We start from the raw sequence: 19,839 nt of genomic DNA, 5'->3' as shown, positions 1-19,839 counted from the left end.
CAGCTTTTATTTCCAACCGTTTAGATGAATCTTAATGGGATCATGTGGCCGAGAAAAGTGGTCCACTCCCCCACTCTGTCTGATACATGATGTGACGTGCATTTAATGCACCCATAAGCACTCGAGTGATTTTCTCTCACCTCATTAAATGAGGGAATGACCGTTTTTGATCTGCACACGATCTTATCACTCCCCCACGTTGATCAGTTACCTTTTTTTGGAGAAGAAGAACCGGGAGTGTTTTTGAATTTTAAACAATTCATCTCTAAATGGATCATCCATACCCGGATACCCGGAGTTCTATAAAACCCTACTTAAACCTTCTTGCTCTTTTTACCCTACCTTTTTCACACTTTTCTAACTCTCATTCTTCATAACCCTCTGTCTCTCTCAAATCCTCAACTATGGCAGAACATCCACAAGCATCACCATCTAATACAGAACCCGAAACTCCTTCCAACCTGGAAGTCCCAAGTTTTCCAACTGAAGACCTGAGATTCATTGAATCCAGAGTACCCTTCATCGTAGGGGGAAGTATGTGGGACGCGCATGGATTCATTGAGTATATCTTGGATAGAAGATTTGGTGAAAATATCATACATCTTCTCACAGAAATAGGATTATATGGCTTCATCACACATCTTTATACTATTCGGCACCCGGTTGATGTAACCCAGTTCTATATGAATGCTTCAATATCTTCTGATTATCAGACTATTACTTCCAGAGTCAATAATCATCATGTGGTTCTTACCTCGGAGGACGTTCGATCAACATACGGGTTTCCACAGAGAGATGAGTCCTACAAGTCGGATATTATCTATTATCATCTCGACCCAGAGGAGTTCTACGAATCCATCAAGAACAATCACGCACCATCCAAGGCAGAAATCACATGGCCGTTGAAGAAGAAGTGGTTCCGGCTAGATTATGAGTTTACTGTTGATATTTTCAATAAACTTGTTGATCACAAGACCTCGGGCACAGATGATGTGACGAAGGAGAAGTTGAAAATGCTGCATGCCTTCTTAAATGAATTTAAAGTCGACTGGTCAAAGATCATCTTCAACAATATTGTTCACACCATCACCTTTCATCGAAAGAGTCCAGGAGACATTGCAAAGAAGTTAGGATATGGTTTTGTGACAAGCCATCTTCTGGCAACGAAAGGAGTCATTCTGCGCCCAGGAATTCGGCCTGGACAGAAAGCATGTCACATGAAACAAAAACCATCAGGGTATGACAAGCAGAAGGCATTGGAGTTGGGAGTCCCTATTGAGCAGGTCAAAGCCAAGAGGAAGTCAAGAACACCTAGGGTTTCAGAAGATGATCAACCCAAGCCGAAACGACAAAAACGAGAAAAACATTCCTCTCGGAGTAAGGCGAAAAAGGCAGAAGAAACTCCAGCTGTTCCAATCCCTCCAAAATCTCCACAAGAGAAGAAAGATCCAATTCCACCTTCTCCTCTACCAGAAACAATATTTGTCAAAGATTCATCCGAAGACGAAGATAATCTGATTCTCTCTAGAATCATAAAAAAGAGTCACTTTCGGTCTCCTTTCAAGGCTAAATCTTTCCCGAAGGAACCTTCTACACCGAAAGCAGAAGACACGAAAGATGCATCCCCATAGGGAGAAATAATCACGAAAGAAGCACTTTCTGAGGGGGAAGCTCAACCGAAAGATGTTCTTCTTGAGAAAATTTCTGATGTTCAAGAACCCAAGTCTAATCTCGGTTCTCCTCAAGACCACCATCCACAAGAACCTACCTTAGCAGATCAACTTCTTCGTGAGTTGACACAAGAACCTGCTGATGTAGACATGGAGGCCAGTCGCCTAAGTCTTCCATAAGAACCTGGGTCACCAGAAAAGACGATAGAAGCGACTGATGCTTTGATCAATTTGCCTTGTCTGCCACAAGAACCTACCAATACAGAGCAGGTAATTCTGACACAAGAACCTGTGTTGGTAGACGAGACAGCCGTTGTGCAAGTAACATCTCCGGATATCCCGAAACCTTCAGCTCCAGCTCCTGAAGTAAAAGTTCCTCGACCTTCACGAGATAAATTGCTCAGAGAATCCATTGAAAGGGATTATAAACGAGTCCTGCAGTGGCAAAACTGGCGAACTGCTCCCCTAAGAACTTTTCTTGAAACATTTGAAGAAATGCAGGACGAAGAAGCCTTTGCACTTGAATGGATTAGCACTGATGATATCTCCAAAGCTCTTCGAATTGAAGAAATCAATCGAGTATTCTCTTACAAGATGACAAATCGCACTCTCGGGAGAGATAAAGCTCCAATCTGCATCGAACTTAACAAGCCACCCTTGGATCCAGTTTTTGAAGAAGAAATGAAGCAACTTCGATATGCCATGTTGCTATCAAAGATCAAGACCACATTAGAGAAGGAACACCAAAATGATCCAAATTGTAATGTCAGTGGCACGAAAGATGAGCTTGGACGAGAGATTGAAGAAGACGAAAGTGCTGAAAATGAAGATGAAGATGAAGATGATAATGATGTCGGTGATGCTGATGATGAGAATGATGATGATGATGATGACGATGGTGATAATAATGATCAGTTGGGTAATGTAGGTGCTCAAGAAGCCGACCCTGAAGACAGTCATACATTCTTAATCGGTCCTGACTATGACACCTATCCTCAAAGATCTCCCTTAAGAAAACTACCCTCTGACAGTGATGACTCAGAAGAAGTTTCAACTAACCATCCAGAAGACCTGTCTCGTGCTATCGTTCCACATATCCAACCCATGGACGAGACTCCGATCATGCAAGAGAAAGCAACAGTGCGTGAGGGCAAACTGGAAGCCTCACCAATTCTTCTTAGCTCAGCCAGTGGTGGAAAATGGGAAGCACCACCTCAAGATGATCACATGGATACATCGCCAACAAACATTGAGGAAGAATCCACTGCAGAGTCCCCACGGACTATCATGAACCTCATGAGAGAAACTGTTCATTCAGCCGAAACCATCCATAAACAATATCTTGCTCTACGAGAAACAGACACGAAAGTTATGGATGATCTGTGCAAGAAGGTCAATTTTCTGATAGCAACACAATCTCAACCTCGACCTCCACCTCCAGCACAGCCTCAACCGCAGCAACAAAGCCAATCAGATCACAAGATCCTTGAGAGAATGACAAAGAAACTTTATGATCTCGAAGCTGCCTTGAACAAAGTTGCGCGGCAACAACACGAAATCAAACACTCTCATTTTGGCCTCAAATAGCGTGTTGATTTGGCCTGTACAAAGATTGACACATATCAAGACAATTCGTACCAACTGGGAGAATATGCACTTCAAATTCTCGGGTATGCTCAGGATATCTTGCTTGCAATCAACAAGGTCTCCTCTATTCCTCCTACCACCTGTGCTGATGATGCCAAAAAGGGGGAAAAGAGAAATGACGACAAAGATAAGGATGATGATCAGCCGAGATATAACATGAAAGATCAAATTCCAGAAGAAAGACATTCTCCTTCTCGGACACCAAGAGACTCTGGCCGAAAGAACACGAATCCATCTCATCCACCTTCCAGGTCTCGTGGTTATTATTCCTCAAATCAAAGATATCGTGGTCGTTACCAATCCAAACCAATTAAGCCTCGCCAATCCTTCGGATCTGAAGCCAAGTATATCTTCACGGGTTTACCCAAGAGAGAGCAAACGAAACTAAGGCAAAGAATTATGAGAGACAACAAAGTAACTATGGATGGCATAGGAAACTTTGTGGACTTTGTTCCATATGAAGAAGGAAGTGGAAAACGTTTTGAGGGTTGCAATGTCCCTACCTGGCTCAAAACTAGGGATAATCATACAAGACAAGATCACATCAGCACTCAAAACGAGAGGATCAAAAGAGAAAATAGAGATCTGTGGAAGAAACACGATGAAGAAAGAAAAAGAAGAGAAGATGAAGCAATGGAAAGAGAAAGGATCAGGAATCTCATTGAAGACCTTTCTAGTGTAACCAAAGACTCCCCACAGAATGTCATTCACAATGCAGCTTTCAAAGTACACAAGGAATCAGGAAAGAGCTACCAAGAAGGCATGAATTCGTTTGAACTGATCTCGTGGTGGAAGTCTGGTATTGTTGAAGGAAGCAACATTCGTGAAGCCTACAACAATTACACTGGCCTGAATATCAAAGGAGAACATGAAGAGCTTGTCAGGTCTAATCCTATTAAAGTCTTCAGAGCAAAAATCAATGAGAAAATAGACTTCAACAGGATGTTAAAGCAACAAAAGGAAAGGGATGACCAAAAATCCAAGGAAGCTGAACAACAGAAATCAAAGCTTTTAGAAATGTAAGTTAACTTTTGTTCTGTTTTTCTTCATAAAGTTTTTGTAATGATCACATCTTTATATATGAAACTCTCATTGTCACACATCTCGTGTCACTTGTCTGAGTTACTTGTCCTTGTCTCGCTTTTTAACGCTTTAATCTAGAAAAAGACTTGTAAACTCTCAAGTATGGCTGTCTTTATAATAGAAAAATCCTTATGGAACTTTAAGAGGAGTATAGGTTTTGGCATCATCAAAAAGGGGGAAATTGTTAGGAACATTGTATTAGGATTTTGATGATATATACCAATGTAATGTAGAAAAGTAGACCCCTAACCTTTAGCTTTTTCAATCGCTGCTTTCGTCCTAAACGAGAGCTGCCATAACTCCTATGTAATTCGTGTTAAGCTAGACAAACACACGAAAATGAGTTATGATTAGATGTTAGGGTCTCTAAGGCGAAAGAAGACACGAGACATGAAGAACAACAACGAGAGTCAAGAAGGAGTTGTCAACAAACACGAAAAGACAGTTCTTTATGAAGACGATCTGTATCAAACATTACTTCTCTTCAACAACGAGAAGAATGTTCTAGCTGTCTGATTTGACAACATCCTAGGACAATAAGGACCTCATCTTAAGGGACACACTTTTCAAGGAACATTAAATGAAGATGTACCATCTTCTGAAGCTATAGGACAAAACCTAATTCTTTCCATACCTCCAACGGCTACATGGTACAACCTCATTAATGGAGCATTTAATGCATGAAGCTCCCCGGTCCTTGTCCAATGGTTAAAAGGTTCGAAAATCTCATCTCCCTCCAACGGATGAATTTTCATCACCTATATAAACCCTGTAGGAACCGTTGGTAGGAAAAACAAATAATAATCAAATAAAATATGACTATTATTTTTTCTGGAAAGGAGGGAAGAAAAGATGAAGAAAAAGGCTAGTGTTTGGTGTTGGGTTTTTGCAAGAGTCGAGTGAGCACTCTTTCCTTAAAACCTTATTTACCACCTCCCAAAGATGCTAGGAGCGTTGTGGCCTAGGCTTCCCAGGATAAAACTTGCTATGATTCAGTGTTTGAGCATTCAAACAAAGAATCCGACGAGCAAGACGTGGTTATGAACACAGTATGGCTTAAAGAGAGAGTAGAAGCAGAGAGGTTTTTAGGCTAAAAGATGAACTTTCGTGTTCTATATTTTCTGTGTAAAACTCTACTGCCCAACTCCTGTTTATATAGGGGTGAATGATTTAATAGCTTTTAATTAGGCACTTAAGGGCACCCCTTCACCTTCCTGTAACAGCACCATTAGCATGGCCTTCAATTCAAAATTTAAAATTGGAATTAACTCAGAAAATTAATTCCGTAACAGTAGAATTGAAGAGCCAACGGTCAGAAACTGCACAGGTTCGTGTAGGCCGAAACTTCCAGTTTCGACCCCAGGCCGAAACTGGAAGTTTCAGCCATGGGTCCCAAGTCTCAGCCCAAGTGGCCGAAACTATGGCAACTACTTAGTTTCGGCCACTTGGCCGAAACTTTGGTAGTTAGGCCGAAACCTGGGAGGTTTCGGCCACACCCAGTGGCTTGTGTTGGAAAATTTATTCCGAAGTTTGGCATAACTTATGCCAATTTCCGGACGACATTCGTGCCCGCAGATGCCGGCGCACACGAGCTCGGGCTTGAATCAAGCATTTTCAATCTCTACTAGTTGGAATTTGATTTGCACCCCCCCCCCCCCCGCGCGAGAGAGCCTCTATACTATACAATTTTACAAGCTTCAAAAGAGCTCTTGTATATAAGGGGGGAAAATCTTCATTCCAAAGTAATGTGGGACAAAAGCTCACTTTTTCCCTTCATTTTCCAACTCAAATGGGTCTACTTTGAGAATCAATATCTCATTCACCCATTATCCGTTTTGAGCGTACAATATATCAATCTCTTCGTCTCACTACAAAGTATCCGAATCCACTTTGACCCGACCCAAATCGGAAGTGGACCCCACTGATAATTGTACTACAAAATAGCCACTTAACATGCCATTTTATGCCATTTTAAGCTATTTTTTCCAACAATCCCCCACATGAATGAAAAATTGATTTTCGGGGTATTTTGAAATCGGAAACAACTGTGTTCAAATGGTCGATCCCTGCATAGGATAGGTAGGGAGTCACTATACCCTTTGAACCTTCCCTCGTGAAAACATGTTTACTCTACTGGCTGTACGGTAGAACGCGATGTCTTTGAACCGACTGCCGTTTGTGTAGACGATGACATATCTCACACAGGAATCTCCCAACCATGCTCTTGCTCTCATGAGTGTGCCCGTTTTGGTCGTGGGTCACCGTTCCTGGTTCTGCGAGAGTTTCTAAAGAATTGTGCCCAACAATTCTCCTTTGAAGCGACCCTCACTTCTCTCTAACATAGGTGATTCTTTCTCGAGTATCCCGCATACTCAATAATCATTAAAGCATTAATATGCTAGCCTCTTGCGGGAGTCACTGTTTTAACGAGGAGTGGTAGGGAGTCCGAGACCCCCATAGTGACGCGCTCCGTTCCATAATTTAGTTGTACCATTGAACCTAGGTGCCAGCTAGGTTGGGTATCCACTATAGAACATTTTAGTCCAAGGGCATTAGACCCATTCCTCGTGTCAACTTCTCCACAACTTCTCTTCCTAACCCTTTGGTCAGCGGATCCGCTATATTGTCTTTTGACTTTACGTAGTCAATCGAGACAACACCAGTTGTGAGTAATTGTCTAATGGTATTATGTCTACGACGCACGTGTCTAGACTTACCATTATACATATGACTCTGTACTCTCCCGATTGTGGCTTGACTATCGCAATGCACACATATTGGAGGTACCGGTCTTTCCCAATTAGGAATATCCTCTATAAAATGGCGTAGCCATTCAGCCTCTTCACAACCTTTGTCCAAGGCTATTAGCTCAGATTCCATCGTGGATCTAGCTATCACAGTTTGCTTAGAGGATTTCCATGCACCGGCTAGTGTAAACACGTAGCCACTCGTGGACTTAGAGTCCTTAATATCAGAAATCCAATTCGCCGTCGCTATACCCTTCAAGTACAGCGGGATATCTCCCGTAGTGCAGTCCAAGATCACGAGTATACCTCAAGTATCTCATAACCTTTACTATTGCCTTCCAGTGCATAGCACCGGGGTTACTCGTATATCTACTGAGTTTACTAACCGCATAGGCAATATCCGGCCTAGTACCTCTCATAAGATACATCAGACAACCAATAACCCGAGCATATTCCACTTGTGAAATACCTTCTCTGTGGTTCTTGGTTAGATGATTATTTGTATCAAATGGTGTCCTAGCCACTTGACTATCATCCTTGTTAAATTTCTCAAGGATTTTGTCAATATAATGTGATTGGCTTAACACGAGACCATTAGGTCTCCTAATGATTCTAGTCCCGAGGATTAAATCAGCCAAACCCATATCCTTCATGTCAAATCTCGCATTTAACATGTTTTTGGTAGACTTGATCATCCGATCATTACTACCAACGATGAGAATATCATCGACATATAAACAAAGAATGACGTAGCCGTCTATCGTTTCCTTAACGTAGACACATTTGTCACTTTCGTTTATTTTAAACCCGTTAGTTAACATCGCATGGTCAAACTTTTCGTGCCACTGCTTAGGCGCTTGTTTTAAACCATAGAGCGATTTGACCAACTTACACACTTTCCTCTCTTGGCCCGGAACCACGAACCCTTCGGGTTGTTCCATATAGATTTACTCATCTAATTCGCCATTTAGGAAAGCGGTTTTCACATCCATTTGATGAACTTCCAAGTTCCGCAACGCGGCTATGGCAAGTATCATTCTTATGGAGTTTATTCTCGTCACGGGAGAATATGTGTCGAAGTAATCGAGGCCCTCGCGTTGCCTGTAACCCTTGATCACAAGTCTAGCCTTATACTTCTCGATGGAACCGTCCGGTTTCATTTTCCTTTTAAAGACCCACTTGGATCCTAAGGGTTTACTACCCGGAGGAAGATCAACAAGTTCCCAAGTGTGATTCTGTATAATAGAATCCACTTCACTTTTTATAGCCTCTTTCCACATTGGTCCTTCCGTAGAAGTCACAGCTTCTACATACGTTCGAGGCTCGTTCTCTATCAAACAAGATAGAAAATCGGGTCTAACAAACAAGTTAGAGTACCCGAATCGTACTCTAACAAGTAAGTTAGAAAATCATGACCGAATGATTTTCCAACTCTCGCCCGCTTACTGCGTCTCGCTCGAGCTCGGGTTCTCTCTCGGATTCCCCACTATCATTATCCATAGTTTCGTCAAACGTTCGCTTTGACGTACTTGGTCCCTCGTTGGACCTACAAGGAAATATATTTTTAAAGAAATATGCATTCCTTGATTCTATTATCGTGTTCTCGTGTACATCCGCATTATGTGACTCGTGTACTAAGAACCGATAAGCACTACTATTATGTGCATAGCCAATAAAGATACAGTCCACCGTCTTAGGACCTATCTTTACTTTCTTAGGTGTTGGCACCAATACTTTGGCAAGACACCCCCACACTTTCAGGTACTGGTAGGAAGGTTTCCTACCGTTCCACAGCTCATAAGGAGTCTTATCGAGCTTCTTTCGGGGTACCTTGTTCAAAAGGTAATTACTTGTCAAAATCGCCTCACCCCAAGCATCTTGAGGTAAGCCCGAACTTATAAGCATCGCATTCAACATATCTTTCAATGTACGATTCTTTCGTTCGGCAACACCGTTCGATTGAGGTGAGTAAGGTGCAGTACGCTCGTGTATTATACCTACACTGGCACAGAAGTCACCAATAGGTGCTTCGTACTCACCACCTCGATCGCTTCTAACCTTCTTAATTCTCCGATTAAGTTGGTTTTCCACTTCATTCTTATAAAGAACAAATTTATCAACGGCTTCATCTTTGCTCTTAAGCAAATACACATAGCAGTATCGTGTGCTATCGTCGATAAATGTGATAAAATACTTATTACCACCTCTCGTTTGTATCGATCTAAAACCGCACAAATCACTATGGATTAATTCTAGTGGTTCAGTTTCCCTTTCAACCGATTTGAAAGGTACTTTAGTTAGTTTTGCCTCAACACAAATTTCACACTTGTTATTTGTGTCAATTTGGAAGTTAGGAATATGGTCCATGCTAATTAATCTACGCATAGAATTAAAATTAACATGACCTAGTCTACCATGCCATAAATTGGAAGACTCAAGCAAGTAAACAGAGTTAACTTTGCTTTTATTGATAATAGGAATTACACTGAGCTTAAACAGCCCATCAGTTACATATCCTTTACCAACAAACATCCCTAACTTGGACAAAACTACTTTGTCTGACTCGAACACCATGCGAAAGCCATGCTTGTTCAACAGAGAGCCAGACACAAGATTCTTCCTCAGCTCAGGAACATACAGCACGTTGTTCAACGTCAGTTCCTTCCCGGAAGTCATCTTCAGAACCACCTTGCCCATGCCTTCCACAGCAGACTGAGCAGAGTTTCCCATCCACACCTTTTCACCCTCAACGGTCTCAAAGGTGTTGAACATCTCTTGGTTGCAACACAAGTGCCTGGTTGCACCGGTATCAATGAACCATTCAAGAGGGTTTGAGCCCACGAGGTTCACCTCGGTCACCATAGCCGAAAGGCTAATCTCGACCTCCTTCTGACTGCTATCTCCAACAACATTGGCTTCAGAACTCTTGTTATTATTCCTTGGAGTCTTGCATTCAGATGCTCTGTGGCCATGCTTGCCACAATTGTAGCATTCACCAGGAAACTTGTTCTTGGTAACGCCACCTTTCGAACCTAGCTTTCGCTTGTCCTTCTTGTTCCTCTTGGAGCTCTTACCGTGCTCCACAACATTGGCCTTAGCGCCAACAACGATAGGAGCCTTCCTATCATTCGTCCTGTTCCCTTCCTCAATCCTGAGTCGCTAGATCAGGTCCTCCAGATTCATCTCCTTTCGCTTATGCTTAAGGTAGTTCTTGAAGTCCTTCCACCCTGGAGGCAACAAATGGATCACAGATCCCACTTGGAAGGCTTCACTTAGCACCATGCCCTCGTCATGGATCTCATCAAATATTAATTGCAAATCTTCTACCTGACTTAGCACGGTCTTGGAATCAACCATTTTGAAGTCGAGGAATCGGCCAACTACAAATTTCTTTGAGCCGGCATCCTCACTTCGGTATTTATGATCCAAAGCTTCCCACAACGCTTTTGATGTGCTTATCTTTCGATATACATCATATAGCGTGTCACACAATCCATTCAGGATGTAGTTTCGACAAAGGAAGTCCGAATCCTTCCAATAGCCAACTGTCATCACGGATTGTGCATCTTGTTCCTTCAACTCGGGAACCTTCTCGGACAAGAACCTCGCCAAGCCGAGAGTTGCTAGGTAGAACAACATTTTCTGTTGCCACCTCTTGAAGTTCGAACCAACACCGGTGAACTTCTCCGGCTTTTCTGCCGAACCACTCGGTACCGAAGGTACCTGAGACATGGGAATATATCCCTCAGTGCTCCCACCATCTTGTGAACCAACGTTCACTGGTGTAGCTTGGGAATTAGCAACATTGTTGCCATTTCCTCCATTGTTGTTCTCAACAACATTTTCTTCCCCATTGTTAACGATTGGCAACTCCGGGTTCTCCATTTCTTCAAGGAAATTAGAGAAAAATTAACCAACGGGAAAAACAAGGAATAAGGTTTTAAGACTGTAGGAACCGTTGGTAGGAAAAACAAATAATAATCAAATAAAATATGACTATTATTTTTTCTGGAAAGGAGGGAAGAAAAGATGAAGAAAAAGGCTAGTGTTTGGTGTTGGGTTTTTGCAAGAGTCGAGTGAGCACTCTTTCCTTAAAACCTTATTTGCCACCTCCCAAAGATGCTAGAAACGTTGTGGCCTAGGCTTCCCAGGATAAAACTTGCTATGATTCAGTGTTTGAGCATTCAAACAAAGAATCCGGCGAGCAAGACGTGGTTATGAACACAGTATGGCTTAAAGAAAGAGTAGAAGCAGAGAGGTTTTGAGGCTAAAAGATGAACTTTCGTGTTCTATATTTTCTGTGTAAAACTCTACTGTCCAACTCCTGTTTATATAGGGGTGAAGGATTTAATAGCTTTTAATTAGGCACTTAAGGGCACCCCTTCACCTTCCTGTAACAGCACCATTAGCATGGCCTTCAATTCAAAATTTAAAATTGGAATTAACTCAGAAAATTAATTCCGTAACAGTAGAATTGAAGAGCCAACGGTCAGAAGCTGCACAGGTTCATGTAGGCCGAAACTTCCAGTTTCGACCCCAGGCTGAAACTGGAAGTTTCGGCCATGGGTCCCAAGTCTCGGCCCAAGTGGCCGAAACTATGGCAACTACCTAGTTTCGGCCACTTGGCCGAAACTTTGGTAGTTAGGCCGAAACCTGGGAGGTTTCGGCCACACCCAGTGGCTTGTGTTGTGGCCGAAACTTTGGTAGTTAGGCCGAAACCTGGGAGGTTTCGGCCACACCCAGTGGCTTGTGTTGGAAAATTTATTCCGAAGTTTGGCATAACTTGCCTGCCAATTTCCGGACGACATTCGTGCCCGCAGATGCCGGCGCACACGAGCTCGGGCTTGAATCAAGCATTTTCAATCTCTACTAGTTGGAATTTGATTTGCACCCCCCCCCCCCCCCCCCCCCCCGCGCGAGAGAGCCTCTATGCTATACAATTCTACAAGCTTCAAAAGAGCTCTTGTATATAAGGGGGGAAAATCTTCATTCCAAAGCAATGTGGGACAAAAGCTCACTTTTTCCCTTCATTTTCCAACTCAAATGGGTCTACTTTGAGAATCAATATCTCATTCACCCATTATCCGTTTTGAGCGTACAATATATCAATCTCTTCGTCTCACTACGAAGTATCCGAATCCACTTTGACCCGACCCAAATCGGAAGTGGACCCCACTGATAATTGTACCACAAAATAGCCACTTAACATGCCATTTTAAGCTATTTTTTCCAACAAACCCACCTTCATCAACTAAGAAGGTGCTGGTTCATTCTCACTCGACTTACTTACTTACAAAAGCTCTTGAAACACCTACAATTTACTAAAAGCTTTTGTGAACCAGTATTGAGGTGCTAAGTTACTTGAAGAAGATTATTGATCTTTTTCTTACACCTCAACGGAAGTCTTGCCACTTGTTTGAAGCAATCATATCTCAGAGTCAAGACCTCATCGTTGGAGAATTCAAGAAATTATTTTCTACCAACCTCAACTCAGGAAAAGAAGTTGATAGAGGCGGAGTAAACTCGAGGAGTTGAAAAACCTACGAAGGCTGTCCGGCTTAGTGATCAAGGAAGTCTTTGTGTAATTGTACACTAAGAGTGATAGTGCAATCCTTCCAACAGTTGTGGAAGAAGAGTGGAGTAGGCAACATTAGCCGAACCACTATAAAATCTCGTGTCCCTTCTATCTCTTTACTTACGCTTTTCTTTTCTGCATTCATATAATTCCATTTATCACCGTTACCGAAAGTTTTTCTAATTACGCAAATTCGTGCAAAGTATTTAAAACGAATCTATCTTATCCGCTGCGCCAAGACACCGAAAGGTGACGATTAGGGCTTTTCACGAAAAGAGTCTATTCACCCCCCCCCCCCCCTCTAGACTCTCATTTCATTCTATCGGGACCAACAGTGACACCTCAGGATTTTCAGAAGAGAGGCTTTCACTGGACGCTGGATTTGGAGATCTAGTCCTTCTATCAAGTGCCTTGATTTCTTGTAACAGTTTGGCCTCTCTTTTTTTAGATTCTAATAATTCATTTTGAGTTTCTTTGAGGCGTCTTTCTTCTCTCTCTTTTTCACCTTTTAGAAACTGATTTTCTTGCATGAGCTCTAGATTCACTCTGATGATTTGTTCCCATTTAGCATGCAATTGGGTATATGACTCTAGCAGTTCTTGCATATCATTTTCGTTTCCGTTGTCATTCTCATGATTTGAGGTGAATGCTACGAAGTTAGTGTTGGTGTCTTTTTCACTATCTGAGTCATCGCTTAGTGTTGTCACATATGTTTTGTTCTTCCTTTTAAAGTATGTTGGACATTCTGACTGGATGTGTCCAAACCCTTTGCACTCGTAGCACTGAATTCCTTCAGGTTTTGGACTCTCCCTTCCTTTTGAAATAGATTGATTTTGTCCAGTTGGGAAGTTCCCTTGATTGATTGAAGCACTTTTGCTTCTAAATTTGTTGAATTTTTTGAGAACTCTGTTGAAATTCTTTGTTAGGAGAGCAATTGATTGTTCCATGGTTTCAGTATCAATTTCTGGACTCTCTTTCTACTTGATTGGAGCGCAATTCCTTTTGTCATTATTTTTCCCTTTTTGCAGTATCTCAAGCTCATATGTTTGAAGATTTCCCATTAGATCACTGAGTTTGTAGGTGCTTAGATCTTTGTTTTCTTGGATGGCTGTAACCTTTATCATAAATCTCTCAGGTAGGGAACGTAGGACCTTTTTGATGAGCCTAGGTTCAGGAATAGGTTCACCTAGGTTAAATGCATCTCCAGCAATCCCTAAAACTCTTGCACTAAACTGTGAGATATCCTCATCTTCTTCCATTTTTAAATTCTCAAACTGTGTTTGTATCATTTGCAGCTTGGATTGCTTAACAGAAGTATTTCCTTCGTGATGATCACATAGTATATCCCATGCAACTTTAGCTATGCCAGTGGTAGCGATTAGTTTGAAAGTATCTTCACTTACCGCTCCATAGATGGCATTCATTGCTTTTGAATTGTAATTATATTCCCTTCGCTCTTCTTCGTTCCATTCTGTTTTAGGTTTTTGATTACCTTTATCATCAACTGGATTCTTCCATTCTTTCTCAACGGCTTCCCAAACTCCTTCTCCTTGTGCCAAAATATAGATTTTCATTCTAGCTTTTCAGTAGGAGAAATTTGTACCAAAGAGAGCATGGGGGCCTGGTGCTTGACAGTCCTTCTCTGGGAAACTCCATTAGGATCCTGCTAATAACTTAAGCAGTTTGGCTCTGATACTAATTGAAATATATAAAAGCGCAGTACACAGTGATGTCAAAACTGAAGTTGAATCGTAACACAAACAATATGTAACGCAGTTCGAGCAAACAACCCTAATCTGCGAGGCACTTCTCAATTTGAGAACTAGCCTAAATCCACTAAAAGCTCAATATTTAAAGTACACTATTTGGAACCTAAGATTACACAATAGAATGATCTTTCCTACCAAACTATTGAAACCTAAACATGTGTACTACTTTCTAGGGGAATTTAGTATCCTATTCTCAAAGACTCTCATACCTCACAAGATTAATGTTGAATGCTTGAGATCTACAATAAAGGAAAACCCCTATTTATAGTAACTACTCCTAACAGATTCGTGAATAACAAACTATTCCTAATCAAAATAGAACTAGAAAATCTTCAACAACAAATCTCCTTAGAACTAGTATTCTTCAATAACTATTCCTCTTAGGACTGGTATTCCTTTATAGAACTGGAATTTTTTTTGCATATAACTTTGACAAAATACTTTGAGTCAACACGAACAAAGCAAAATCGAGGTACGAAAGCAGAGAACATTGCACAGAAAGACAATAGGGTATGCAATTGATTATCTAGATGCCCTCCTAATCAAAGACTTATAATAGCAGTGCAATAAAAACACAATAGCACAGATTTCCCAAACATGATATATATATATATATATATATATATATATATATATATATATATATATATATATATGTATATATATATGTATATATATATGTATATACATATACATATATATATATGTATATACATATACATATATATATATATATATATATATATATATATATATATATATATATATATATGTATATATATGTATATATATATATATATATATATATACATTCACATTGGATGGCATTTCTGAAAATGTAATTAGGGTGTACCATTCACCGAGGATTGATTGAGAGCTTCGTGTTGATAACGTGTTACGCGTAAATGTTTTCTTCCTTATGTTAATCTCCGGTGATCAACAACGCCAAAGTAATCGAACATAGAGAGAGGGAAAAGTAAAACGATAATTGATATTGCTCAAGAAAATATACGGGAGTATTGTCATTAATTTCGTTGTCAAATTTACACGTACAATATATATATAACAAATGCTTCGTATCAATTGGGAAGTGTAACTACCTCTTAAGCATAATGGCCACATACTAAGTCTTCATAACAAATTTGACAATTTTCAAGTTAAATGGTAAAAAAATGCGTGAAAAGTGAAGAAGAGTAATAAAATTCTAAAACTTCGGTGTAAAATAAAAATTGTAGAATAATACATCTATTCTCACTTTCTACTCCATTTATTACTCCGTGCTGATATAGTAATGCGTCATGCTCTGATTGATCTAAAAACTAAAATCATCATTTTTAGTCATTTATTTTTATTTACTCAATAAAATTTATACATACATTATATATTATACTTTATGAGAGTACATTTATCAATTTTTTAAATTGTATTTCTTTCCCCTCCCTTCCCCAGTCTACACCAACAACATGACGATACATATTGAATACATCTAAATGCATTTTATAATCATTGATTGATGTTGACTCAACTTCAATGATACACTCTTAATTTCTAGAAGGTTTCCACATTGCATTAATGGGTAACTCTAACGTCACGTTTCTAATACTGTGCACATGATATAAAATAATAAAAGCTAGATTCTCTGACTTTAATAATAAATTTAAAATACAAATACGTGCACTCAATACACTGAACTTGACACATAAACGGTATTGGATCCAGATGAAAAGGTCAAGTCTATTTTGTTACAACATTATTATTATTATTATTATTATTATTATTATTATTATTATTATTATTATTATAAACAATTTGGTCATTCAATAGAAAAAGGAAAAGACCAGGGGTTCGCACGATTTTGGTTCAGTAGGCTCTATTTGAGGGAAGAGACCAAAGTTAGAAACTCGACAGCGGTAGTGTGAGTATTATGTCTAAAATTGGCAAATCTCTTGTGCCCATCGACATTTGGTCATGTCTACTGAGCACTGAATTATCGTGATTTACATAATCTCACATGCTCTGTTAGGTTGGGACGTGTGGGGCCCTTAAGTTTGGGGATTCAATCTTTACGGGAATATAAAAAATAGGGGCAATCCCAACCAAATCGATATGATAATTGGCTTGATAACTAAAAGGTTCCAAGTTTAACTTCCTGTGATAGCTATTTATTTGTTTTCTTGATTTGAGTCGGTTAGTAATGGACAACTTATGTTGATTTATCTCCACATCTTTTTTTAGTGGCTGCAGGTAGGCTTTTCCAAAAATCGTTATTATTATCAAAATGATGAAAGATTACAGTAAAAAAATATATATATTATGCTAAATTGTATTCAGATGACAACCATATATACAATAATACTTATAATCACTTCTACACTCTAGTTACTTTAATTTATCGTGAAATTATATTGTATATTTTAGCGAGATTTCCAGCAGTGTATATAGGATTAAAACTAATGTCATTGTTCTTCTAAATGATATTCGTATAACACATGTGACTTGTTTATAATATTTATAAATGGGAAAATGACATTTTTTCCCTGAGTTATATACTTATAGCACTTTTTCCCCCCAAATTATTCATGTAAGCACATTAGTCTCCTCAATTATTTTAAAGGTGGCAGTTTTTTCCCCTGATATATTAAATTGACATTTTTACCCTTAAAATAAACATTTTATTAATTTTTCTTCTCCAATAAATTATTGCGTATACGTAGGGATGACCACGATTCGATTCAAATTGAACCGGACACTATAGCAATCGAATTAAAAGTTTTCGGTTATAATTCAGATCCAAAACCCAATATTTGAATTTCAGTTTATTAAAATTATGAATCGAAAAAATTGGATCCTGAACTGTGAACCGGCGGATCCGGATCCTGTTCGCGATTTTGAACCGTCTTTATTTTAAAATTTTATTTTTTTTAATTTTAAAATAGTCTAAATTCAACAATAAATGTATTTTATTTTATTTTGTCAGTTCGGAACATGAACCTGCCGTCCCGGTTCGCGATTTTAATAAACTCTAAATATCGGGTTTCGATTCTAAATTGTAATTAGCATATTTCAGTTTGGTTGCTATAATGTCTATTTAGTTTGAACCAAATTGTGGTCATAATTTGTTGGAGAAGAAAAATAAATGAAATATTTATTTTAAGGGTAAATATGTCCATTTAATATTTCAGGAGGAAAACAACCACTTGAATAATTCAGGGAGAAAAATTCTATAAGTATATAACTCAGGGAGAAAAAAGTGCTATTTTCCCTTTATAAATTAAAGATTCCATTTTCACTTAAAAAGTCGTTGAATTACTATGGTTACTCCTTCAAAATTAAATCTCATTAGTTGAGTACGTCGGAATGTGAAATTGTGGAGGATTTGATCGATGAGGACGACGGACTTATAGTACAGTAAAACTCACATAAGTCTAAGAGGGGACAAAACATTAATCAAATAGTAGTTTGACTTGACAATAATGTCAATTAAGATTTAGTATGAATAGAAGGATAATGTTTAATTTGGATGAGATAATAGCTGGCATTCAACGCATGTCGTTGCAGAAACCAAGCAAGTGGTTCAGGCTAGTTGAACCTTACAGCCCTCGTGGATCATGTGTTTGACAGTTTGAGCTACACAAATTTATTTGTAGAGTTTATTTTTCTTGTGTTTTTTTACACAATAATTTTTATATTTTAACATTATTAAGTAAAGAATTATTTTACATCTTCTATGTTGGTTTTTTTTTTTTTTTAAAGTTTGCTTTGAGTAAAGAATTCTATTCTATTTTTCTTTTTCATTTTAAGCTTTCCAATTTAAAAATAAAATTAGAAAAATTTAAATTACCCAACAAGTAGTAATGTTTGCATAATTAAGCGATAATAATTTTTTCATTAAAACATTTTTGGTTTATAAAATATGTCTAAAATAGAGTAACATTTTGTTCTTCAAAAAAAAAAAAAAAAAAAAAAAAACAAAGTAACATTTTTAATTTGAAAATAGATCTATTTATCGGTTTAATAAATAATTTTATTATGAAGAATATCATTTACGGAAATGAGTTATTGCCATTGAAAGGGAAATACCTATTTTGTGAAACCCTAGTATTAAATTATTCGTAAGTTCTAAAAAATAATTGAAATTTTTTGTTATGTATTGAAAATGTATCTTATAATAACAATTATTATTATTATTATTATTATTATTATTATTATTATTATTATTATTATTATTATTATCATTATTCACACTCAATATTACTTAATCCAACCAATTAAATTTTAGAATACATTATATTCTTAAAACCTAATCCTTTTATAAATTAAGCAATAGAATATAATTCTTATTTTTTTAAGTAATATTAACTCTGTTACAATGTAATATATGTTCTTTGTGATCTCTCATTTGAGAGAGCCACAATTATGTCGCTTGACCACAAAGTCTTTGGCATATAATTCTTATTTTATTCCTTGTATATTTCATTCTCTATTAAATAGGATTATTATTCCTCTAAACTATATATTTGCAGACCAAACATGTAAAATGTTTATCCTAAGGAGTTTGATATTTAAATCATTAAACACGGATACATTTTAAAAATTAGATTCTTAGATTTTGGAGTGTTAGTTGATGTTCCAATAACAAAACATTTATACAAATTCATATCAATGTGTGTACTTCTATATCTATATTATTATATAAATATTGATATCAATTAACATAAAATAAATTTCATCGTTCTCCTTAATTTAATACTACTAAAGTACTAGCTAATTAACAACGACTTTATTGATACACAACTGTTTATGATAAATATTTTTGATAAAAATGCTACAGAGTTGTTGTTCGAAACTGTTTTCCGAGCATATATGGAGACATAATCCACAGAACTTCGGTGGTGACAATGTTGAGATTATGTTCAAAGTGGACAGATCCCTTGTGCACACCAATATTAGGCCATGTGTCACCGTGATTTACATCTTCCCAAATACTCTGTTAGATTGGGATGTGGGGTGTTTGGAGTTAAGGATTCAACCTTTTCGGAGAAGAATACCCACAAAATCTATTATTCATGTCTCCATCTTGCAATTAAAATTGTTGTACTAACTACTATGGATTTCGACAGTGCTAATGATGTCGTTTTGGTTTGTTGGTGGATGTGGACATCCATGATTTTGATTTATAGCTAAGTTTTTTTTTTTTAATGATAAAAATGTATCCAAAATTAGAGGTTGTCTATAATTTGTAATTTTGTGATTATTAAATCAATTTAATTGCCAAGTATATTGAGTTCAGATGATATAAAGTGGCATCTCTCATATGAAAAGTCATTAGATCAGATATTACAATGTAA

General features: G+C 38.2%; 1 protein-coding gene across 1 annotated transcript; it reads left to right on the top strand.

Annotated features, from left to right (window-relative positions):
- Nucleotides 1-2,165: 2,165 nt before the first annotated feature.
- LOC109185217 (nuclear polyadenylated RNA-binding protein 3-like) lies at nucleotides 2,166-3,257 on the top strand. Its single transcript, XM_019335200.1, has 2 exons — nucleotides 2,166-2,304; nucleotides 2,500-3,257. The coding sequence occupies exons 1-2, from the start codon at nucleotides 2,166-2,168 to the stop codon at nucleotides 3,255-3,257; spliced, it is 897 nt and encodes a 298-aa protein (XP_019190745.1).
- The last annotated feature ends 16,582 nt before the right edge of the window (nucleotides 3,258-19,839 follow it).

The sequence above is a fragment of the Ipomoea nil genome, unplaced genomic scaffold (genome assembly GCF_001879475.1).
Source record: "Ipomoea nil cultivar Tokyo-kokei standard unplaced genomic scaffold, Asagao_1.1 scaffold1317, whole genome shotgun sequence".
Classification (NCBI taxonomy): Eukaryota; Viridiplantae; Streptophyta; class Magnoliopsida; order Solanales; family Convolvulaceae; genus Ipomoea; species Ipomoea nil.
This window is presented reverse-complemented; position numbering and strand designations above follow the sequence as displayed.

Bases quoted from the DNA above. Each gene is read 5' to 3' on its own strand.
- LOC109185217 (XM_019335200.1), top strand. From the start codon at position 2,166: ATGCAGGACGAAGAAGCCTTTGCACTTGAATGGATTAGCACTGATGAT. The intron at 2,305-2,499 runs GCATCGAACTTA...CTGAAAATGAAG, and splicing joins GAGAGATAAAGCTCCAATCT to ATGAAGATGAAGATGATAAT.